Here is a 26,162-nt window from a genome sequence, read left to right as displayed (position 1 = left end):
TCAGGGGCTTAACATAACTCGGTTTTGTAGACTGAGATACCTGAACAAGACCTATGGCATTTAAAAAAAAATAATTTATAAAGCTCCTATAATTCTTAGATAATAGGTGGATATTTGAATGGATGCTGAATAAATTACATTGGAAAAATTCCAGCCTCTAGATTTAGATAAGGTGAATCATATGTCCCCCAAATTAATTCAGGTTGAATTAAGCATGTAATATAAATAAATTCAGTGAATTACAAAAAGCAACATTTTGTGTAGGATTGATCAAATTGTAAATACAGTGAGACTTCATTATATATAATAGATGCAGACCCCCTGATTTCCCCATCACATAGAGAATTATCACTTAATGAAATAAAATGCTTATAAAGCAATGATTCTTCCTCAGATAATTTCCTTGTAAACAACTCCAAACCAGGGGTGCCTGAGCTAGATTTTAAACTTATAACGAAGTTTCATTGTATTTTTAAAACCTTTTTAATGGGTGTATTTGGACAAAAATAATCAACCTCCTTTTCACATTTTATGATGTGCAGGTATTCAGTTGCTTTTTACATGTGGAAAAGTTAGTCTGCATTTATTTTTAAATGCAGTTATTAAGACATTTTTGTATTCCCCATCAATGAAAATGTTCAGTGTGAACAAATGGTGAATCATAATCAAAACAGTTCAGTGCTTATTTTCTGTAGGTTTTAGCAAAAAAAATTTATAAACCACAAAATATTTGTACATCAAGATGGTAAATTTACATAAAGACTGCAAATTTCACCTTTCCCGTTGTCTCTGTTCAGAGTGCCATGCTTGCAACATTGATAGAAGGTGAACACTAGGCAACAGGTAGTAAAAGAAAAAGTCAATTTTCTACTGAAAAATTCAGGTACATTAGCCATTTGTTATTTTATGGTGGACCGTTCTCTCTTAATGTTCATTGTTATTTGTTGGCAAAATAAAAGTGCCTTAAGTTAAAAGTTTGTTTTGAGATCCATTAAAGAAATCAGTACCAGTTCATAATGCATTTATTTACAAGTCTTTTTTTTTTTGCATGTCCATTGTAAATTTAATATTGTAAATGTATTCCAATTCATTTACATGCCTATGGCTGCCTTTGATTAAACTTCTTCCAAAAAATAAACTCTGTCCAGATGTTGACTTTAATTTTATTTCATGTCAGATTACTTGAATATAAGTTGTTGCATAATCACTCCCAAGTGGATTCTTGGCTGTGCACTTGTATGTCCCAGAATCAGAGGTTTGGGGGTTCTGAATGACTAGGGTACCTTGTAGGTGAAGCAGCTCACTTCCGGGCATCCACCCTTTCCTTGCCCCTGAGAGCAGGGCATGCTTGGGCATCTCCCATGTGATTTCTGGCTTGGGAACTCCCAGGGCCACACAGTGGAGCTGAAAGGCTGCCCCTGTCCTTGTGAGGATGCTCCTGGGTGGGCGATTCGTGATTCGGGGAGGGTAAGCTACAATCATTACTGGAACAGTAACCAGTGCATGGCCAATACTGTTTTGAGCCTTACAGATATAGTTCCCCCTGTCATAAGCTGTTACTTCTTTGATGACTAAGGTGCCATTGTCATGCAGTGTGTATTTCCCGTGAATCTGAGGCCTGTCTACTACATAACCATTTGGCAGAGTCCATTGGATGTTTGGCTTAGGGACCCCATCAGACACACAAGGCAGTGATAGAGATTCTCCACTGATACTTTTTACTGTCCCTAGTGCATATGTTAGAATAACCGGTTTCTGACCAATTTCTAGTATGATCAGTTTCTCAATATAACCCACTTTATTTCTAGCTGCACAGCGGTATTTCCCAGCATCATCCCGAGTTGTTTTATAAATGATGAAAGAGCCATTGCTTGCTATCAGATACCGAGACTTCTGTGGCCCATTGTAAAATCGCATGCCATTAGGCAAAATCCAGATTATTTCCGGTGGTGGATTGCCATCAACAGAGCAATTTAGCACCGTGGGCTTCCCAAGCTGGGCAACTATTTTTTCATTAAACGGGTTTCTGAATGTCGGTCGTCTCAGCATTTCCAGTACTTCCAACTGTACCACCAACACGCTCTCTCCACCTTCGTTTCGAGCCACACAGATAAAATCGGCTGAATCTGAAAGTCTCACATTCCTGATTTCCAAGGTTCCATTTGTATGGACTGATACTCTGCTCCCATGGTATGGGGCAGTGAGGAGAATGTTGTCTGGCATGATCCACGTGACTTCGGGCGGCGGCGTGCCTTCAGCTCGGCAGTCGAAATGTTTTTTGGAATGTCTCACGGCTGTGGCCTTCATGACAGTTTTGTTTGTATATAGACCATTGATTAATGGAGGTTGAGAGACAACGTCCAGCTTGTACATCTTGGTGTCGTCTCCACTGGGATTTTGAGCCACACACACATACTCTCCAGAGTCCAGCAGCTTTGCTTTGTTGATGGACAGAGACCCATTGGCATAGAATGTGTACCTGTCATTGGAGAAGGAAATCATGTCATGGGAAGGCAGCAGCCAAAATATCTTCGGTTTGGGATCCCCAGTGACCTCACAGTTCAGGATGGCTGTGTCCCCAGCCTTGATTCTCACGTTGGTCTTGTGGCCCTGCCGTATCCGGGGTGCGGCTGTTATAACTGTCAAGTGGACCTTCATCTCGTCCTTCCCCAGGGTGTTCTGGGCGTAGCAAGTGTAATCTCCTTCCTCTGCTATCCCAACTCTGTTGAAGTATAAGGTGCCATTGTTGAAAAGTGTATACCGCCTGGTCCTGTGGCCACTGTCATCGGCTTGCATGACATTGTTGATCATCGTCCCATCGGGCAGACTCCAGGATATCTCGGGCACCGGGGAGCCCGAAGCTTTGCAATCAACTTGGAAGTCCTTCCCATGCAGCACCTGCTTTCGAAAATACTGCTTGTGGTCAATTTTGGCAGGCTTCAGGCTCAGGCTGACATGCATCAGTATCAAGTCATCCCCCATTTTGTTTCTTGCCACACACAAGTAGTCACCACCATCTTTTTCTGTCACTGAGCCAATAAACAGGGATCCGTTTGGGTAGACATAGATTCGGCTGCCCATTCTAAGGAGAAAAGAGACAAATTTGAGTGTAGCTATCAGGAATGGGGGAAGTTGTGTTTACTTGGGATTAGCTTCCCCTACCTTTACTGAAGCATGATGAACAAAAATTGTATATTTTTTGAGGCGTACAGCATGACATTTTGATATACATTGTAAAATGACTACCACAATAAAACTAATGTGTATATACACCACCTTGCATAGTTATCTGTGTGTGTGTGTGTACCTGCTGCCATAAAAATTAAAACCATGGCCAGCCATGGTGGCTCATGCATGTAATCCCAGCACTTTGGGAGACTGAGGTGGGAGGATTGCTTGAGCCCAGGAATTTGAGACCAGTCTGGGCAATATAACGAGACCATGTCTCTACAAAAAATAGAAAAATTAGTTGAGCATGGTGGTGTGCACTTGCAGTCCCAGCTATTTGGGAGACTGAGGTGGAAGAAGTCAAAGCTGCGATGAGCTGTGATCATGCCACTGCACTCCAGCCTGGATGACACAGACCCAACTCAAAAAATTAAAATTAAATCACTTATCACTAGCTTATTTTTTTTCTTCATTTCTTTCTTTCTTTCTTTTTTTTTGAGTTGGAGTCTCACTCTGTTGTCCAGGCTGGAGTGCAGTGGCACACTCACGGCCACCCACAGCCTCAACTTGCTGGGCTCAGGCGATCCTTCTGCCTCAGTCTTCCATGTAGCTGGAATTACAGGCATGTCTACCACACTCGGCTAATTTTTTGATTTATTGTAGAGACAAGATCTCTCTAAGTTGCCCAGGCTGGTCTCGAACCCCTGGACTCAGGCAATCCTCTCACCTCAGCCTCCCAAAGTGCTGGGATTACAGGCCAGCTTACTGTTTTCTGAGGAATTTACTGAAAGAAGAAATTATCTAACTGATCTGGTATAATTCAGTGCAGATAAGTGGTACTTCTTGGATGAACTTCAATCTTACAAAAATTTTAAAATTAAATATAAATAAAAACATTTGGGCGTCATTTTTCAGCTAGCCACAGGGGCATATAATTTGATATGTTGTTTTCATTTGCACTCAGTTCAAAACCCTTTCTAATTCTCATTTTGATTTTATTTGCCCCATTGGTTGTTTATAAATATGCTATTTTGTTTCCAATTAAATGGAAATTTCCCAAGGATCTTTCAGATTTTGAATTTTCATATAATAATTCATCTTTACATGGTAGTATTTTTTAAAATTTAATGAAGATGCTAAAAGTTTGGATTTCTAGACATTGACTTCTTTGACCATTTCACATATCAAACTAATGAATTCATTAAAATGATTATTTTGTAATATAGGTAAAGAAAAAAGAATTTTAAAAAATTCAGTTGCTCATAAAAGATGCCAGATGATAATTTTTAAAGTTATTAGTAACCAAAAAATTAGTGAATTATTTGGTTAGAAAATAAGTCCTACTTTGTTATAAAAAGTGAATACTGGCCAGGCATGGTAGCTCATATCTGTAATCCCAGCACTTTGGGAGGACAAGGCAGGAGGATTGCTTGAGCCTAGGAGTTTGACACCAGCCTAGGCAACATAGCAAGACCTCACCGCTGCAAAAAAAAAAAAAAAAAAAGTAGCTAGACATGACGGCACACACTTGTCTCAGCTACTCAGGAGGCTAAAGGATTGTCTGAGCCCAGCAGGTCAAGGCTGTGGGGAGCCGTGATCGTGCCACTGCACTCCAGCCTGGGTGAGAAAGCAAGACTCTGAATGAAAAGAAGAAAAAAGAAAGAGTGAATACCAATGTAAGGCTCATTAGAAGCTGTTGCAGCACCTGCCCTCCTTGAGTATCTGTGAGGCGACTGGTTTCTGCGCTAGTTGAATTTTGTGGAACCCTTGTCCCTCGTGTCCGGCTGCTGCACAGCCTGCCATTATCACATCTAACCACCAGATGGCAGATTCCTCCTGGCATAACTAAATCTAGTTTTTCACAAAGACCAGTGGAGACTGGAATTGCTGCTAAAAGTGTGCCAAGGACACCCATAGATGAAGATCTATGTGGATGTTTTGCTTGTTTTTTAGCAATATGGGCTAAGTAGGTAGATAAAATCGGATAGAAAAGTGAGGACTACTTTTCATAGCATAACTGCTAACCAAGTCAAACAACTTCAAGTCATTTTTATTTTCCAGCAAAGTACGGAAAGTGTTGCGATAAAATATTATAAGTGATGCTGTTTCTCCCCTCCCCCCACCCCCAAGTATGGGAGGAACTTCTCTGACATACAACAAGCTAAAGTCATCACAACGGATGCACTTAAAGGAAATGGAAACTGCCAGCTGCTTTGCACTGATTTTTTTAAAGCTTGGAGTAGTTCCCTATTTTACAGCTGCAAAACTGATATTGAGAGAGATGTAGTAATTTGCCTCAGGTTACAGGGCTGGTTCTCAAACCCTGTGCCTTCCACCACGCTGTACCGCTACCTGCTATTATTCTTTCGTAAGGCTTTCTACAAGTTTTGGTTCTCAAACTGGACTATACATTAAAATCACTTGTGGAGTTTAAAGTAATACAGACATCTGGGTGTCCCCTCCAGAATTTCTGACTTGATTGGTGTGGAGTGTGGCCTAGGCGTCATTAAAGTTTTCCAGATTCAACTTTTCCATGTGCAACAAAGTCTCAGAACCACTGCTTTAACTGCTGGTTGTCAATGAAAGTTCCCCAACACCTGAGTCAGAATTACCTGGTGCCAAATTTAAGATGCATATTCAAAAGTAAATGTTAATTTTCAAATTTTCCCAATAATAAGTCCATAAAATTACCTAAGTGTTAAATTGAAATTTAGATTTAAAACTTTTAAATTCTGGGGTTATAAAATGTGAACTTTAGAAACCATATATGTTTGTGTTTGTTGTCCACTGTACATATGTCCATTTATGGAATCAAATATTTTCAACACTTCACTGATCAGTTTTTGCATTTAATTGTACAATACTAGCACGCCTCAGTTTTGCTTTGTTTTGTTTCTTCAAGTTATTTTGAGCATTTCTGGGTTAATGAAAATCCATGTGCTGTGGAATTTATTTTAGATGCATTAATTTCATTAGATGCATTGAACTGGCATTCAGTGCTAATGAGGAGTGCTGACATTGTGAAATTAAATGTAAAAACTTAACAGTGAAGTGTTGGAAATATTTGATGCCATAAATGGGTATATATATGATAACAAACATAAAGTTCACATTTTATAACTCAGTATTTAAACTTTTTTTTTTTTTTGAGTTGGAGTTTCACTCTGTTGCCCAGGCTGGAGTGCTTTGGCACACTCATGGCCACCCCGGTGTTGACCTTCTGGGCTCTGGCGATCCTCCGCCTCAGCCTTTCAAGTAACTGGAACTACAGGTACATGGCTACCATGCCCGGCTAATTTTTGATTTATTATAGAGATGAGGTCTCGCCAAGTTGCCAGAGCTGGTCTCAAACCTACAAGCTCCCAAAGTGCTGGGATTACAGGCAGAGCCACCAAGCCTTGCCTAAACATTTTCAATCTAAATAATTTCAATTTAACATTTGTTTAGGTGATTTTGGTGACTTATTATTTAGAAAACTTGAAAATTAGCATTTACTCTTGAATTACAGATTACAAGTTAAATTTATTTACTATATTCACAACTAACTCATATTGTGGCACTAGAAAAAGTCTATTCTCCAATGTCTAAGCATGAATATAAATTAATTTTATATATAATTTCTCCTGCATGAATATTTTCTATTAATAAATACATAACATAGAAATGTTCATTCCCATCTTTTTTTGTCACGTTCGGGAAAATCATTGCATAAAGTCATGAATGGCAAAAATGAATAATTCATAAATTATATTTATTGATTTTCAAAGATGGAATTTAATCTATACAGAAAACCAGCTATAAGATAAATAGTTTTATGCCTAGAAAAGATCAACCTAGAGAAAGAATATATGTGGATATACATGTCTGACCCCATCGGGGTGGGGGACTTGGAATACATTTCATTTTGGGAAGGTCTTAATGTTGTGACTTTGATCAAGCACTTTGCAACTTTAGGAAAGAAAAAATTAAGTACTGGTGATAGGAAGTTGAAAATGTCTATAGGATACTCTGAAGAGTAATATAACAAAATGCATCTCTCCAGAACCTTGACTGCATCACAAAAATTCCCTTGTTTTCTTTGGACCTAGAGTGTATGAATACATTTATGCAGTTACTATTTTTAAACTGTCACAAATATGAAGGCAAATAAGATTTTTGTTCCTGTTTTAACTATAAAAACTAGAAGTTGGCCCTTACAGTTAAGCATATGAGAAGATTGTTTTTTATATTTAAATGCTCTCAAAGGAATTGAGTCTTACCTTTATGTCCAGAGACTTACCTTTATGTCCAAAGCCCATATATGCTCTAAACTGCTACTAGCCCCACAGTGTTACTTGTTTCTATTTTAGAAGTTGTGGCCAGATGTGGGGACTCACACCTGTAATCCCAGCACTATGGGAGACTGAGGTGAGAGGATTGCTTGAACCCAGGAGTTTGAGACCAGCCTGGGCAACATAGCAAGATCTCATCTCTACAAAAAAAAATATCTGGGTGTGGTGGTGCATGCCTGTAGTCTCAGTTACATAGGAAGTTGAGGTGGAAGGATTGCTGAGCCTGGGAGGTCAAGGCTGCAGTGAGCCACGATCATGCCAAGGCAATCTGGAGAGGCTGGGTGACAAAGTAAAACTCCAACCCCAAAAAACAACAACAAAAAGAATTTGTACAGCTCAATAGATGAAGCATATCACATTCCAACCCAAAGGTACAGGCCTACCTGTGCCTCTGGTCGACAACAGCATTGGATGGTAGCCTCCAGATGATTTTGGGTATGGGCTCCCCAGTGGCTGAGCAGTTCAGTAGTAATTTGTCTCCAAAATTCACCTCAGTCCTTCTCTGGGATGCAACTTCTATCCGGGGTATAGTCTCTCGTTCTTCCACCATGAGCATCACCACTCTTCTCTCCGAGCCAGTGGAACTGGTCGCGATACACTCATAAGTGCCCCTATCTGCAGAGGTGACGTGTCTCATATACAGAGTCCCATTTGAAAATAAGAACAACTTGGAATTGATGAGCTTTGATGGCTTCACTTCTGTACCATCAAAGAGGACCCAGTAAACACTGGGCTGAGGAGTTCCCTTTGCGGTACAGGGCAGTTTCAAACTGTCACCCCAAGTCACTACGACGACTTCCCTCTTTTGCTCTAGAATGACAGGTGGAGCTGCAATGACTTGTATTTTAACCAGCAGTGAATCCTGGCCAGCTGGGTTGCTGGCCACACATCTGTAAAAGCCACGGTCATAAATACTGAGATGGTGGATGACCAATGTTCCATCATGTGTCACCAGGGCCTGCCCATTTCCCTGGGATGATTCCGAGACCACTGTTTGGTTTGCCAGAATCCAGGAAATTGTAGGATTTGGCCTACCTTCCGCCCTGCACTTCAACTCCACAGTGCTTCCAGAATGCACTGTGATCTCTTTGGCACGTCTCTCCAGAATCCTGGGAGGATAGGAAACCACGGACAAGGTGACATGAAGGCGATCTGCGCCAAATGGATTGGACGCTGAGCACAGGTACTGTCCGCGGTCCTGAATGTCCACCCCCTGGATGGACAGAGTGCCGTTGGGGAGCACCTGGAACCTGCTATTCTGTTTCCTTTTAGACAAATCAAGTCCTGAGAAGAAGAAAGAAATGTGTGGTCATAGATTCACCAAAGTTTAGACACAAAACAAAGCTATCTTTTTGTTAGACTACTGAGAACAAACATTTAAACTAAAAATTAGGACATGTAGTCTTCAGATTGCTATAATTATTTCTGGATTTTTTTATTCGCATAATTTTAATTTAAAAGCCAGATGGTTCAACACAATGACCATTCTCTCTTTGTCACATCATAGTTCTTTGGATTAACTTTCAAAGCATTTCAAAAAAATGTTCTTAATTAACATGTTTTAAAATCTGATGAGCAGAAACAATGTACAAATGTCAAATGAGGATATTAATCGTTTCTGTATCTTGGAGAAATTTGAAACTGGTGTTGACTCTTTGAATGTGTAACCCCAAAACATACCACTCTTTTTCTTGTTTTATAAGTAACCAAGACTACGTGTAAAGAAACAGTTTCAAATACCTGATGAGACTCTGGTCCAGCGGACAGTAGGCGGGGGATTTCCAACAGCCTCACAGGGGAGAAATGCATCTGAGTTTGCTGAAACAGTAAAACTTGCAGCTTTTCCTCCAAGGATTCTGGGCTTTTCAAATGTATTCCTAGACAAAGAGTCAAAGGGAAGGCGTTTGAAAGTTGTTATTTTTTGGACTGGTTTCTTATCAAAGTCACTCTGCTTTGCATTTTTCTGTCCATCCCAATTTGAAGCGTGAGTGGAGGCATCTGGCAAGCCTGGGTTAGACAACATGTTTCTTACTGGTTTTCTGTTCTTTTCAGCAATTTCTGGGTATGACTTCTGCCAAAATTGGTTTTCTGACCAGGGAGACAGAGTCCATTTAGAATTCTGTGATTTCACTGTTGTTAATGCTGGCACAGAAGTAGAATGTAACAAATTAGGGGAGATAAAGCGAGTGGCTCCAATTGTGGTCTTGGCATTTATGTGAGCCTTGGGAGATGTTGCAACCTCTGCTGCTAATTGCTGTGGATTAGTCTCATGCCTGGAGGATCCATGTGGCTTGACCGCTGTATCTGCTGTCATCCTGAAAATGGGGGTTGCCACGTTGTCAGTAACTACACTCTGTGTAGCAGGAGGGGAGATGGGAATTGGCATTGGAGTAGACACAGTGGAGTGTCTGATGATTGTTTGCCCAGCTGTGGTGCTCTGGTGTGATTTTCTGGACAAAGCTACTTCAGAAGCAATTGTGCTCTTCAAAGTTTGAGTATTCATAGAGGCTAGTTCTCCAGTTGCACCTGTCAGATTAAGAGTTCTTGAATGCAGACCAGTTGTGCTTGAAATATCGATTGTGTTTTCTAGGGATGAATGAGTGAAAGCAAAGACATTGGGCTTGGAAGCTTCAGTGGTGGTTAGAACAGGTGGTGTCATCCCAGTGGACATGGTGAAGCCAGAACCATGGCCTGCAGTGATGTTTGGGTCACTCCTGTTCTTCTGAGACTTCTCTTCTCTTGGTACTTTTTGTGCCCCAGATCTCACTGTTTGGGTTTCATAGACAATGACAGATGCAGGGACAGGAGGAGGAGTTGCTGGTGTGGCTGTCTTCATTGATACAAAGCTTATGGTACCCAAGTCTTTGCTTGTGATACTAGGAAATGTCGGGTTGAGGGGTGGGATGGGCAGCTCCTTCACTGTTGGAAGACCCTCAGGACTGTGTGTTTCCATAGTATTGTGGTGAGTTGTCTCCAATGTTATAGATGGAGTTTGCATCACACTTGCTGAGAGTGTTGTGAAATGGAAGGTGGAAACTTTATTTGTGGGTAAAACAGGAGATATTCTAGGAAACATCACAGCTGTGCTTTTTTGTAAACCAAATTTATGCTGATTCCTTAATGTCTCTTTCTGGTTATGGTTATTTACAAAGCTCTGGTGCCAGGGAATTTTCCTTCTTGGAAATCTTGTGATAGCCATAGTAGTAGGTATTACTGGCTTGGTGATGGAACCTAAAAATGACGATGTCATTACTGAATCTCTTTTAGCTTCACTGGTGCTGGACACACTTGGGTAACCAATATTTGTTCTATGAGTTTTTTCCATAGATGTGGATATTGGGGTGTATGTCATGACTGCACCAGTTGAAGTCCCTTGGGTGTTTTCGGCACTGAAATACTTTATTGTGGGTGTTGTTTTCTCGATACCCACATTTGGTTTATTCTCAGATAGTGACGGTGGATTCTGGACTAGAGTTGCAGGCGCTTTGGATGTGACTCTGGCAATGTTGGCTTTGGGGAGGGAGATGGGAGAAGAACTTGGAAAAGACAATGCTGTCATAGCAGTAGTGAGTTTCTCTCTAGAAAGACAGGATGGGCATACTGCATCGAGCGCTGTGGCTGAAAATGCAACAGTGCTTCTTTCAGAACCTCTGAATGTTGGATGCAAAATGCCATATCTATGCCGTCGGAGAATTGGAGTTCTATATGGGCTGATAATTCGTCCACTGCCCCAAATTTTCCTCCGCCTCCCAAAGCGTCTAGACAGTGGGATGTTTGTTGTACTATTTCTAGGAATCTGAATCCGAGCATGAACAGCAGCAGTGTGCGGATCTGAAGGAACCTCAGAGGTGCTAAGTTGTTGGGTAGTGTGAGGATAGGAGTGATGGCTCCTGGGTTCATTGCCTCCTGTTACAGATGTCTGATGACCATTTGTGGTACTTACTGACTCTAAGAATACATCAGCTTCATTGTTAATGATACTGGCATCTTTGATTGTGGTCCTTGCTGTTATTGGGGGTGCACTTTGGAAGTGCTCTCTTCTTTCCCCTATCTGGTCAACATCCTGCAATTCGGTTCCTTCAGGTAATAGTGGAAGGACAGTGGGTGAATGTTGATTGGTTGTGCTTCGAATTTTGCTGGACACGACTGGGTTTATAGTCTTTGATGTGGCTGTTATTTTAAAAGCAGTAGGCAGTCTGAAATCTCTACGTTTTTCAGATGGTAGTATTTGTGAACTCAAAATTGGGGAGAAGTCTGTGTCAGAAGTTTTATTTGTCACAAGGCTCTCAGATATCTTTCTGGAGGCAGCTGTCACTGTCCTTGCTGGAACATCTGAAGCTTTAGTGGCCAGGACCATCAATTCCTCATCTGGAGTGAGCATGCCTGAAGAATCCTCTTCCTCACCAGGTGTTTTCAAGAATTGGGTACCTGGTGGGGGTGGCCTGACTGTGGTATTTGCTCGTTTCTCTGACACTGCGTTCTTTTTAGCTTTCTCCATAAGTGCCGCCCAGTGCTGTGGGTCAATTCTCCTAGCAGAGGGAGGGAACTGCCTTCTGTGCTCCCTCAAACGTCGGTGTGTTGGATCTACACGCCGCTGGTGTACTAAGTCCTGATAGTTGTGCTTCTTACCCATGCTTGAGACTTGTTTTCCAACCTCAGCCCCCAGTGGAGCAGATGTAGGGAGCTGTACACTTGATGGCTTCTCCAGGTGAGCAGTAGGATAGGACTCCTCAAGTCCAGATCCTTCTGTTTCTCCATCATGCTCCACTGGTCTTTGCCCTTTTCTTTTGACAGAAACTTGGAAAATCAAAAAATCGACCCCTGATGGGTTGGCTGCTACACAACGATATTGACCTGCGTCTTTTTGGGTGACCTGTAATAGTCTTAATGTACCGTTGCTAAGAATGTGCTTGTCTCTTGAAGACTGATAGAACACAGTGTTTCCTGGAAGAATCCAGCTAATAGAGGCATCTGGGACAGCAGTAGAATGGCATGGAAGATCGAGTGTTTCACCAGTGAAAACTGTGTGATGAACCCCGTTTTCTTGATAGGCTTCTACAGAGGACTCCACCACAGTTATCCTATAGGGGAGAGTATCTGCATCATCATAATTGGTACTTATGCAATGGTATATGCCTGTGTCATAACTGTCAGCCATCTGGAGTTCCAGCTTTCCACTTTTGTCTATTAGGATTCGTCCATCCTCACTAACATAAGGGGCTCTCACTTTACTCCCATCAGCTAGAAGCCATTCCAAATGTGGCATGGGGTCTCCTCGGCCTGGACAGTCCAGTTCAATAGTTCCACCTACCAAAACAGTGTGTTCCAGCTTCGTATTATTATCTCTTGAAATCATGGTCCATTTGTGTTTCACTGGCCTCATCTCTGCCTTTGATAAAGTGATGTGAGCATCACCTGAGTACTGGATCTGTAATGTACTGAGTGTGGTGGCTGTTCTGTTCAGTTGCAAGGAAACGTGGTCTTGCATTAACCAAGAGGGATCTGCTCTGAGGTCAGCCTCTATGTTGGTAAAAATGTCTTCAGGCCTAGGAGCCAACTGTTTATATTTGTAACAGAGCTGTGGTGTTTTGGAGACCAAGTGACTCCTTTCTAGTGTCAGCGGAGAGTCACTGTACAAAGCCAGAACTCGCCACACTGACTGAATGTGACTGTAGTCTATGCTGCACACCAGAAATGTTGAAAATGATGTATTTAGCATGATAGAGTCATCTTCTTCAGCGAATGCAACAGGTGACATCCTCGAGGGCTTTTGGATACTACAGACCATGTTAGCTTCATTTCCAGACTGGTCTGTCATATTTATAATGAGGGAGCCAAAGGGTGCCATGAAGTCTTGGGGAGAGACTGAGGCAGAACTGGTGTCTTCCAGAATAGTCAGGCTCTTTGATTTCAAGGACGGGTCGATGGTTGGCTTGATACACAGGAAAGCTGCAGCAGGAACTGTGGCTAAGGGTTTGCCTTTAGAGGGTCTGGGGTTCATGCAAAGTGGACACTGTTGAGAACTGGAGGGACTTCTCTCTTTTTTACATTTTATTACATCTGGGGAAAAAATATCACAATTGAGCAGCCTCTTTATATTCATAAACATTCAAACATTTTAAAGAAGTAACTTTTGTTAGCGTTTGAAAGAATTTGGAAATTTTTAGTGTCTATATAAAGTTTTCTTTTTTTTGCTTCAGAATTGATTTTTTAAAAAACACATGGCCTATATATCCAGCTGCAATAGAATAGTCACAGGCATGGGGTTTCATCTGTCTTATTCACTGCTGTATGCCCCAGGTCTAGAAAATGCCTGATATATATTTAATACTCAGTAAATATGAATTGAATGAGTCATTTCCCTCTCTAGGGAAACAAAATGGTATGCTCATGTTTGTCATGTTTTATTAATAGCAACTTATTTCTATTTCCTCACTTTAATGTTTTAAAACAGTCATAGAACTGCATTGCTCCTTCAAGGATAACCTGTTTGATAAATGATCACTTATAAGTCCTCGGATATCATTAAAGTGCCAAGTCCCTTTCCATTAACCACAAGGATATTGACTAACATACACAGTGTCCTGACCCAGTCTTGCTTAGAAGCAATAGGAGTGGAGAGAAGCAGATGGATGCAAGAGTTCATGAAGCAGGTAGAACCAATGGATAGGAGGTGAGGATTGATCAAACATGGAAGGGAATTGAAAGGAAGAGTCAAGGAAGACTTGGGCTAATGACTTTGGTAACCGGATGGCTGATGGTCCCCTTGGTTGAGGTAGACTCACTGGAGAAGGATCCAGTTTGCATTGTGCTGAAGCAATGTGGCAGCCCATTGAAGGCCTGACATTCTAGTGAAGTAGGAGATTTCAAGTCTTGCAGCACGGGGGCCAGTGCTATAAGAGCCAGCCTTTGAAACCACAGAAGTGTCCTTCTTCAGGTATTTGAATACCACATGCTTGGGCATTTTAAGAACATTGCTCTGATGAACCTATTTTATTTTATTTTACTTTATGAGTTGGGGTCTCACTGTTACTGTTACCCAGGCTGAAGCACAGTGGCATGATCATAGCTCAGATGATCCTCCTGGGCTCAGATGATCCTTCTGTCTCAGACTCCTGAGTAGCTGAAACTACAGGCACATGCCACCAAGCCCAGCTAATTTTTTGAATTTTTGGAGAGACGAGGTCTTGCTATGTTCAAGATCAGCTAAGGCTAGTCTTGAACTCCTAGGCTCAAGCATTCCTTCTACCTCGGCCTCCCAAAGTGCTGGGATTACAAGAGTAAGCCACCATGACCAGCCATGACCAGCCATGATGACCCTGTTTGAAATGGCTGGTAACTGGAATGCTTGCCAGAGGTATGGAGTTTTCCCTTCCACAACATACAGACTGAGACTTCCTTACTGTTCTCATATCATACACTGAACATAGTACATAAGAGGAGCATTGTACTTCTTAAGAGATCTAATTTGTCAAAGTGGCTAGACAGGGTCAAATTTTTTTCCCATGTGCACACACTTCCTCTCAAGGCTTAAGAACATCACTCTGGACTGGGTGTGGTGGCTCAGCCTATAATCCCAGCACTTTGGGAGGCCATGAAAAGAGGATTGCCTGAGCCTGGGGGTTTGAGACCAGCCTGGACAACTTGGTGAGACCTCGTCTCTACAATAAATCACAAAAACTAGCCAGGTGTGGTGACGTGCATCTGTAGTTCCAGCTACTTGGAAGGTTGAGGCAGAAGGATCACCTAAGCCCAGCAGGTTGAAGCTGTGGTGGCCGTGAGCATGCCACTGCACTCCAGCCTGGATGACAAGAGTGAGATTCCAACTCAAAAAAAAAAAAGGACCATCACTCTGACCAAGGACTCCAAACACTTCAGCATGTACCCGTCTACCATAGGTGATGTCACAGACATCTGGCCAGTCAGCATTCTTACAGCAAATTTTACATTCTAAACCTACACAGAAGTAGGAGATAGCAAGACTGAAAACCTTTGAACAGTCTTAAGAGGTGGCTCCCAATCACCCACTTGCCAACAAGCTACTTATCAAATCCCTGGGCTCAGAACCTGCAGAGAACATGGCTGACTGTGTTAAACCTCATGGAGAATTATGCTCACATCTTGGCATGCTTACTATTGCTTGCACTGGACCAGAGTTAGCAGGCCTTGGACATCAGGCATTTTGCCTCAAATACAAACCTAATCACATCACTTCATTTCTTCCATCACACTAGATTTCAGCCTCATGGAAATACTTTCCATTCCTTGGTCCTGCCATGTCCTATCAGGCTCTCTTCTACTTCCCAAGCACTTATTGTCTTTCCTAACCACCCAAGTTCTTACCAATCATCCTTCAGGCCCCAGCCTGGAAAGCAGGCTTTCTGCTTCACCATCTTGTGGTACCTTTCACTTCTCCTGTCCTGCCCTTCATTACTCAGTTAGGATGCCGTGTTTAGTTGTCTGTCTTCTTGTGAGATCGTAAGCTTTATGCTTGTTCACCTGTGTATCCCCAGTCCTGGCCAATGGATGCCCAGGAAAGATCAGTAGAAGAGAAAAAGCAGGCAAGGAGGCAGGCAGACAAGAAAAACATGCCTAATTCAAAGATCATGTTTTCTTCACATTTCAACTTACAAATTGAGATGTGTCTTACCAATGAAGGTGTTCACAGTAGCAGCTAATGAGCTGGCAATCTTAATATAGCTATCACTGCTTGTGCACCCACAAGTAGCTATTTATACTATTTTCTCTTCAATTGTGTCACATGAATTGGTGGCACTACATATGTTAATTTTGTCACTTAAAATATTCTTAAGATTACATTCTCATTTGGCATTAAAACAAGCTGATAGATATGTAGAAAGGCATGGAAACAGCAGCAGGACATACATTTAATATTCATGAAACAGTCTGGATGCAGTGACTCACGCCTATAATCCCAGTACTTTGGGAGGCCAAGGCAGGAGGACTTCTTGAGCTCAGGAATTTGAGACCAGCCTGGGAAACACAGTGAGACCTTCGTCGCTACAAAAATAAATAAATTAGCCAGGCATAGTGGTGTGTGCCTGTAGACCCAGCTATTTAGGAGGCTCGAGTGGAAGAACCACCTGAGCCCAGAAGGTTCAGGCTGTAGTGCCATGATTGTGCCACTGCTATTTAGGAGGCTCGGGTGGAAGAACACCTGAGCCCAGAAGGTTGAGGCTGTAGTGCCATGATTGTGCCACTGCACTCCAGCCTGGGTGACAGAGTGAGACCCTGACTCAAATGTTGGTCAGAGAAATGCCCATAAATCCATAATTGATAGAAATGCAACACCAACAGCTTTGTGGAACCAAAGAATGAAAGCTACCCAAAGTAGATGCAGAAGTGTTACATTTAAATACTGAGATAGGTGCAAAATGATTGCCTGTCACATGCCAAGTGAGGCAACTGAAGGCATAAATAACTGTCAAATCTCTTGGAATAGGTGAAAAAAAATTCAGAGCACAAGAAATTGGTGTGACTAATTCATGGGTCATGTAAAATTATCACAAGCCTTGTCAAAAGGAGAACACTTGATTATTCAGGACTGAAAGCTGTTAGCCCTAGTGGATGTGTCTAATTATTCTACGTATATACAGTCATGTGTTGATTAAGGACAGGAATATGCTCTGAGAAATACATCGTTGGGTGCTTTGTCTTGTGTGAACTTTGTCTTGTGGGAAGAGTGTACTTACATACACCTGCACACCTAGGCTATATGGTCTAGCCTATTGCTCCAAGGCTACAAACCCATACAGTGTGTTACTATACTGAATACTGGAGTTAACTATACCACAATGGTAAGTATTTGTATATCTAAACCATGGAAAAGGTGTTGTGTTGTTACATTATGATGGCTAGTACGTCAGTAGGTGATAGGAGATTTTCAGCCCTATTATAATTTTTTTTTTTTTTTTTTTTTTTTTTACTCACAGGGCTTGCTATAGCCTTAAACTACTAGGCTCAGGTGACCCTTTCCGCCTCATTCTCCTGAGTAGCTGGGGCTACAGTTGCATGCCAACACACTCAGCTAGTTAAAAACATTTTTAAAAAAAATAGAGATAGTGTCTGGCTATTTTGCCGAGGTTGGTCTTGAGCTCCTGGCCTCAATCCTCCCACCTGGACCTCCTAAAGTGCTAGGATTATAGGTGTGAGCCACCACATCCAGCTTCCCTTTATAATCGTAAGGGACCATTTTCATATATGCTGCCCACTGTTGACCTAAACGTCATTTTGCAGTGCATGGCTGTATGTGCATGAAAATGTGTATGTACATATGACACATGCATATAGGTATATGATGTGTGTGAATAATATATACACACACAAGTCTGGGACATATTAAGACCATCGGAAGCTGGGCTCGGTGGCTCAGCCTGTAATCCTGCGCCTTTGGGAGGCTGAGGTGAGTGGATTGCCTGAGCCCGTGGGTTCGAGACCCGCCTGGGCAGGCGAGACCTCATCTCTACAATAAATCAAAAAAAAAAATCAGCTGGGCGTGGTAGCACGCGCCTGTAGTTCCAGCTACATGGAAGGCTGAGGCGGAAGGATCGCCGGAGCCCAGCAGGTCGAGGCTGCGGTGGCCGGGAGCGGCCACTGCACTCCAGTCTGGGCGACAGAGTGAGACTCCAACTCAAAAAAAAAAGACCATTGGTATCCAGTGGGTGGGTGGTGGGCTCATTTATAGTCACCATCAAAATGGCTATAGAATTGACAAATGCATAGTTTAACAAAAATGACTGAGCACCTACCTAGTCTAGGGACTAGGGAAAGATAAATTAGACATGAGAAAGGCAACAAACATCTAATACTAGTAAATATAGTAAAATGTTATATTTTCAAGAATGGAAGCTTGGGCATACAACAGAAGTGGTGACATGGTTATTCTGATGTGGATGGGGTGAGTGGAGAAGCAACCCGACTCCCCAAGAAGCATGAGTGCTGAGCAGAGTTTGCTGGCTGCTGGGAGCTCCCCAAGCAGGAAGGGAAAGGCTCCAGACAGGGGGTGCAGCAGGCAGAAAGGGAGTCAGACCAGTTTGTGGTGTGTCAGGAAGTGGATCAGGGTCGGTAGAGCAAAAAGTGCCTGTGTATCTGGGATGGAGAGGGGCTGAGGGTTGGAGAAGAAGGAAATGAGGCTGGGGAGAGGCTGGCACCACACTAGAGGGATCTGGCATTTGGACTAAGGAGTACGGGATTTATTCTCTAGAATAAGTGATGGGGAAATTTTTGCAGAAAAACGTAAGCAGGGGATTAAATTGTCATGTTAGAGCTCAGCAGTAACTGTGAGGCAGAATGGATCTGGTTGTCAAGATCACGAAGAAAAGAAGGTAGGTCAGGAGTCAAGGATACAGCGGGCTAAGGAGCATGAAATTTATTCTCTAAGCCAGCGGTCAGCACACTTTATATGTAAAAAGCCAGAGACTAAGGATTTTAGGCTTCGTGGATCATAGGTCTCCAACACAACTACTTGACTATGCCATCGCAGCAAAAATGCAGCCATAGACAATGCATAAAGAATTCACGATTCCTGAATTATTATTGAGACGTCATTTTCTCTACGCCTAAATTACCCTGGCCTCTTCCCTTACTAATAAAATATCGTCAGGCAGCTTTTCCTCTATTTAACTAGTACCAAAACAAAAAGTACAGATACCTGGTTTCTCCTGTATCCAGTCAGATAACCATTTTAAATGGCAATCACAGGTCCATGGGTTCCCGTGTAGATAAAGGCTTTCTAGGTCAGGCATATAGGAGAACATCTCTTGAGGGAGAGAGGTCAGGTAGTTTTCAGACAAGTACAAATACTTAATGAAAGATGTTTTAAATATCTGGAGGTAGCTTAAAGAAACAAATGTATCTGGATGGAGCTTCATGAGCTGATTTCCTTCCAATTGCACCAGGCGGAGAAAGTTGAGTCCATAGAAAACCTCTGGGTTTATAAACTCAATATTGTTGTGGTCCATATGCAATCGTGTCAAGCTCCTGAGGCCATAAAAAGTATCTTTCTGAAGTGTTCGAACTTTATTATAGCTCATTTTTAAGACCTAAGAATAAAAAGAACACATTTATTTATCAAAAGAATTTTTACAAAAGGGAAAACTGTATCCATAAGAAAGCATATGGGAAGGACCAAAAAACCCTGGAATTTATTCATAAAAAATGTATATTTGTTCTTACATGTTTAAACTTTAGTCACCTTCAAAGTACTTTCTGTCTTATGCAATACACCTATTAGAACACTTTTTCCACTGCTCAAAGCAGTTTTTTTAACTTGTCAATTTTGATGCCTTTTAGTGCTTCTGCTGTTTTTGTTTCACCTCTTCTACATTGGCAAAATCCTTCCCTTTGAGGACTTTTTTCATTCAGAGAAACAGAAAAGGTCACTTGGGCTGAGATTGGGTGAATAAGGAGGGTGGAGCACAAAGAGCATGACATTTTTGGTCAAAAACTGCTGAACACTCAGCATGCATGGTGTGGGTAGGTATGCTGTTATGGTAGAAGAACCAGTCACCTGTTTGCCACAACTCGGGACGTTTCTTCCACAACAGCCTCTCACAACAACTCTAACTGGTACTATGCTGATGAGTTCCTAGAACACTTTCCTAGTGGGAGAAGCCTGTACTTCCTGGGACCCACCCTCTAAAAGATAATTTTTTAGGTACCCTCTCGAATGTTGAGATTAATGCAATGCAATCTGTGTATCTTTTTTGGACTCTAATTTAAACAAAGAAGTTACAAATTAAATATGATAGTATCTAAGAAATTAGGATACTCGTGAGCATTTCCTGATATTAAGGAATTATTACTAAGATTATAAACTATATTAATGATATTGTGTGTGTGTGTGTGTGTGTGTGTGTGTGTGTGTGTGTGTGTGTGTGTGTGTAATTTATTTATTTTTAAAGATAGGGTCTCACTTTGTCACCCAGGCTGAAGTGTGACGGTGCAATCACAGCTTCACTGCAACCTCAACCTTCTGGGCTCAAGTGATTCTCCCACTTCAACCTTCCAAACAACTAGGACTATAGGTGTACCCCACCATATCTGGCTAACTTCCTTTTCCTTTCTTTTTTTTTTTTTTTTTTTTGAGACAGGGTTTCACTCTGTCACTCAGCCTGGAGTGCAGTAGCATGATCACGGCTCACTGCAGCCTCAAACTCCTGAACTCAAGCAATCCTCCTGGCTCAGCTTCCTGAATAGCTGGGACTATAGGCATGCACCACCATGCTGATTTTCCTGTTTTTTTATAGAGTTGGGAGTTTTGCTTTGTTGCTCAGGCTGTTCTTGAACTCCTGGCCTCAAGCAATTCTCTTGCCTCAGCCTCCTGAAGTGCTGAGATTATAGGCATGAGCCATTGCACCTGGCCTGTGGTTATTTCTAAAAGGTTTTTAAACTTTGAGATAGATATTGAAGTGTTTACAGATGAAACATAATAAGAACTTGGATTTGTTTCAAAACAACTCAATAGAGTAGAGAATAGTGGGTGCGGGTGCAGGTGAGATGAGATCTGTTATGTGTTGGTAACTATTGCAGCTGGATGATGATATATTGGAGTTCATTATGTTATTCTCTTTACTTTTGTATATGGTTGAAAATTTCCATAATAAGATTTTTTTAAAAAGTATCTTAGTTGCAGGTTCGAGACCCGCCTGGGCAGCGAGACCTCATCTCTACAATAAATCAAAAAATCAGCCGGGCATGGTAGCGCATGCCTGTAATTCCGGCTCCTCGGAAGGCTGACGCGGAAGGATCGCTGGAGCCCAGCAGGCGAGGCTGCGGTGGCCGGGAGCGGCCCCTGCATTCCAGTTTGGGTGACAGAGTGAGACTCCAACTCAAAAAAAAAAAAAAAAAAAAAGTATCTTAGTCATGTGCAGTGGATCACACCTGTAATCCCAATACTTTGAGAGGGTGGCTTTAGCCTAGGAGTTCAAGACCAGCCTCAGCAACAGAGCAAGATATTGTCTCTATTATATATATATATATTTTTTTTTTTTTTTCAAGTAAACTTAAGATTCATTGAGTTTTTCATAAGAGAGTCTGTTGGTTTAGTTTATTGAAATATATTTCACATGCCAAAAAATTCATCTTTTTAATACGTACAATTTATTGGTTTTTAGCATATTCAGAGTTGTGCAACCATCTCTATTAATTTTAGAAAATTTTCATTGCCTCAAAATAAAAACTGATACCTATCAGTAGTAATTTTCCTCCTCCTCCTAGCCTACACAACCACTAATTTATTTTCTGTTTCTACAGATTTGCCTGTTCTGGTATTTTATATAAATGAAATTATACAATAGGTGGCCTTTTGTGTCTATCTTCTTTTACTTAGCAAAATGTTTCCAAGACCCACCCTTACGATAGTATGTATCAGTCTTATATCCTTTTCTTTGCAGAATAGTATTCCACCGTCTGCATGTACCTAATTTTGTTTATCTGTGCATCCATTGAGGGACATTTGGGGTGTTTCCTAATTTTTGGTTATGAGTAATATGATTGTTATTGAGTTGAAATTAAAATAATTTTGAATATTTCAGTAATGCATAGTAGCCTCCAATTTCCTTTCCAGTTGAATATATTTCTTACTAGTTGAACATACTCTTTTCCCAAAAAAGAAAAAAGAAATACAAATAAGAACAATGATTTCTCATCATATTTTCCTGACTTGGCCTAAGCTGTCACCTCTGTTGAAGATGCTTTTCTGAAATGCCAACATCCCTGAGAAGAAAAGAAACATTAAATTGGCAACATAGAAGAGCTTGCCTCAAATGTTACCTGGGAATACAATTTCCAACTCAGTGTTCTTCAATATCAATTGAAAACCTGGTCAAGAGAATAAGTATATGTAGAGAATTCCATGAAGGACATGCAGTCTATCTATTCCTCTGAAGACATACATTCCAAATTAAGCCACAGCAACAGAATCCTATATTATATTCTCTTGCTCCCCACTGTGGTTACAACCTTCCTTCCATAGCTCTAGGATACATTAAAAGGCTCTGTGAATCCCAGCACTTTATTTTTTTACAAAGATATTATTGACTTAATTTTATTACATGGTATTGTATAAGGAGCTTTGTAAGACATTTCTGATTTAAAAATCAGAAATGGTTGTACCACTCCTGAACAGTAGTATTTTTTATTTTGAAATTTTAATAGACATCAAGTATTATGACTTAATGTCTCAAAAGCTTCAAGGCCTACTTATAGCAGACATAATGGTCTCTATGTATACCTTTTCTCATAGTGCTTGTATTCTTATCCCTAGACTTGTTATAACTTTTACTTTCTCATTTACTTGGGTGATCATCCTTATAACATTTTATGCATTGTTAGGAGTCCCCATGACTTAAAAACATTGTTTGAACAAGGCAGGGCATAAATAAGTAAGGTGAAACTGGGAGGAAAAAAAAAAGCATATTGATTTATAGAAAGTTAACACCTGTCTAAGATAGTCATTATTTTTAGGAAACACATGCAATTTCCAGATAAATGTGACTAGAAGCAACCTTTTAGAATTCAATTTTAAACATTCATTAATCCCTGAGTATTGTTTTTTTTTTCCTATTAGTCCGAGATATAAGAAAACTTGCCTCAGAATGTTCTTATTGTTCTAATTTCCATATACAGTTGCATTTAAAAAGAAATCAGTTATTTGACAATCCTTTTTGATGTCTGCTTCTATTTTACAGAATGTTTCTTTTTGGATTCTGTATGGATGGGCGGCCTTTGAGGGTCCATCTCACAGGTCCCACCTCCCCTCCTTAGCCTACCCACTCTGTCCACCGGTCTCACCTGCAAGGCCTGCAGATCCGAAAACGTCTTATCAGGGATTGTGTGAATGCCATTGCTGTGCAGCATGAGTAACTCCAATTTGTTCAGGCCAGAAAAGTCTGTCTCTATCAATCTGGCCAAGCTGTTGTACCTGAAATAAGAAGTGTCATTCTAGGCACAAGCAAAGTCTGTCAATTAATGCTCAATACCAAAGCAAAGACACACACACACACACACACACACACACACACCCTATACCTTTCATTTTAAGTGTGCCCTCCTATGATAATCAAATGCCTGAAATATTACTGAAATTCACCAGATGCCAAAGGTCACTCTGTACTTAGTCCTTGCAATCTCAGTTACAACCACAGTATTCATGTTCCTAGAACTTGCCACATCCCTTCTCATTTTTAAACTTTCAAGTGTAAATGATTCCTTCAGGTTGGAATGTCCTTGCCTCTACCTTTTTCTATTTGTGAACACTTTTAAGACCCAGTTCATTTTTTTTGTTTTTTGAGTTGGAGTTTCACTCTGTCGCCCAGACTGGAGTACAGTGGCATGCTCCCGGCCACTGCAGCCTCGACCTGCTGGGCTCTGACGATTCTTCTGCCTCAGCTTTCCAAGTAGCTGGAACGACAGGTGCGTGCTACCACACCCAGCTCATTTTTGATTTATTGTAGAGATGAGGTCTTGCCAAGTTGCCCAGGTGGGTCTTGAACCCACAAGCTCAGGCAATACACTCATCTCGGCCTCCCAAAATTCTGGGATTACAGGCTGCGCCACCAAGCCCGACCCAGCTCATTTTTTTAATGACACTGTCCCCTCACGCTCCCAGGTGGAATTCATCAGTAGCGGTGAAGAAACTGAGCTTTGGAGCCCAGGCTAGGGCTTTTGCTTTGGGTATGATGAAGAGCTCAGGCTCAACTTAGTCGTTGTGCAACCTGAGTAAAATCAGTAAGTTTTCTGTGTCCCAGTTTTCTCATCCATGAAATGCAGATAATAGAACCCACTCCAAGGAGGTTATAAGGACTAAATGTGTAAATACTTGTAGAGTGTTTAGCCCAATGCCAGGACATAGTAAGCACACAATGTTACTACTATTATTAGCGATTGTTCCCAAGGTGCTTGGTACGTATTGCAGTTCGTATTAAATTGTACTCACTGGGCATGTTTTCTCTCTTTAACTATAGCTTCTCAAAGTAAAAAATGTATCCTGTTCATCATTGCACCCCCAATGCCAGCCATTGTGCTTGGCACATAGTAGAGGCTCACTAATGCCAAATAAATGGCATTAAGTCCAACTTCATGCGCATACACACACACACACACACACACTTCATGAACCTTTATAATACAATTTTCTTTGGGCAGATTTAATTACATATGCATTTTAAATAATTTTGTACTAAAAGAAGTCAAAGGGCCTTAAAAAAGAATATGGCAGACTTTTCATATTTTTTTACACAAGAGGACACTTCCAATTGCCCTATCATCTTTTACGATATATCATATTCTTGATTCCTAACAGTAGGTGTAGTATTTTCTAGTGAGAATGTGGCAAAGGAAGCTTTTCTACAATCATGGGCTTCCCAACCTACCAAGAGGGCCTTCAAATTCTAGAATAACTTTCTCCTAGCAAAACTTTACCAGGAAACATTTCCTTAATGCTCCCAACAAACTTAAGATTCTCATGAGCTCATTTCAGAAGATAAATATCATTAAAATGATTGCGGCTAATCTTCCAAAGTCACGGGTGATTAAGGAACAAGTCACCAGTGTGACTGATCCCTCCCTAAGAAGGGGATAAGACAGGGTTCCACACACCCTAAATTGATGCGTTCCACGTTGGGCGGGATGCCGTCTGGGATGGAAGTCAGGTACCGAAATGTGCAGTGTACCTCTGTAGACATGTAACAGGCACAGCGACGGGGACAGGCCCTGCCCCCGGGCATGACCACCACGCAGATCACAGCAAAGGAGACCAGCAAGCAGGTGATTCCTTTGCCTTTCACCTTCATTCTGAAAAAGCATCACACCTAGAAGTTAGAAATACGGTTCTAGTACCAGGCCTACCACACACAGTAGCTCTGGGAATCTCGGAGACCTTCCTTAAGGGTTGCAAGTGGTCAATTTCTTTCATACCTTTCATGGTAAAACACACTCTTTACAAAACCATAATGTGCACCAGCCTCACACTGAGTTTTGTGCTCAAGTGGGATATTTATTGTTGTGAAAATTTCTTCACAGCTTCTCACTCCTAAACAAAAAGCAGCAATCTCTTTTACTTAGGGATGGATTCATAAAAAGGAAAAGTAGATGCCTTAATGAAGGTCTTGTGACAACTGAAATACATAAGGTTTAGTTCCCTTTGGATACATTAGTTCTTTCGGGAAAACTGATTATAAAAGTAATACATGGAGCCAGGCTCAGTGGCTTAGCCTGTAATCCCGCGCCTTTGGGAGGCTGAGGTGAATGGATTGAATGGATTGCCTGAGCCCGCGGGTTTGAGACCCGCCTGGGCAGCGAGACCTCATCTCTACAATAAATCAAAAAATCAGCTGGGCGTGGTAGCGCATGCCTGTAATTCCGGCTACCTGGAAGGCTGAGGCAGAAGGATCGCCAGAGCCCAGCAGGTCGAGGCTGCGGTGGCCGGGATGGCCACTGCACTCCAGTCTGGGTGACAGAGTGAGACTCCAACTCATTAAAAAAAAAAAAAAAAAAGTAATTCATGTGCAGCATAGAAATATTGGAAACTGAGTAGAAAAAAAATGACTCAATTTCACCATTCAGATATAATCCTTAACATTTTACTATTCCAGCCTTTTTTTTTGATGAGGAGGAGGGGTCTCACTCTGTCACTCAGGCTGG

At 41.5% G+C, this 26,162-nt stretch overlaps 1 protein-coding gene across 2 annotated transcripts; it reads right to left on the bottom strand.

Moving 5' to 3' along the window:
• Positions 1-733: 733 nt before the first annotated feature.
• On the bottom strand, positions 734-25,312 carry IGSF10 (immunoglobulin superfamily member 10). 2 transcript variants are annotated; one of them, XM_008051271.1, is made up of 6 exons: positions 25,119-25,312; positions 23,313-23,442; positions 19,171-19,561; positions 9,240-13,559; positions 7,883-8,783; positions 734-3,082 (listed from the first exon to the last, which is right to left on the bottom strand). In XM_008051271.1, exons 1-6 carry the CDS (start codon positions 25,310-25,312, stop codon positions 1,174-1,176), a joined length of 7,845 nt encoding a protein of 2,614 aa, XP_008049462.1. In that variant the 3' UTR covers positions 734-1,173. The 2 variants fall into 2 exon arrangements, with proteins under 2 accessions (XP_008049462.1, XP_008049470.1); XM_008051279.1 differs by lacking the exons at positions 7,883-8,783; positions 9,240-13,559; positions 19,171-19,561; positions 23,313-23,442; positions 25,119-25,312 and adding an exon at positions 5,464-5,686.
• Positions 25,313-26,162: the final 850 nt, after the last annotated feature.

The sequence above is a fragment of the Carlito syrichta genome, unplaced genomic scaffold (assembly GCF_000164805.1).
Source record: "Carlito syrichta isolate Samal-C Ts95f unplaced genomic scaffold, Tarsius_syrichta-2.0.1 Scaffold64587, whole genome shotgun sequence".
In the NCBI taxonomy this organism is placed as follows: Eukaryota; Metazoa; Chordata; class Mammalia; order Primates; family Tarsiidae; genus Carlito; species Carlito syrichta.
This window is presented reverse-complemented; position numbering and strand designations above follow the sequence as displayed.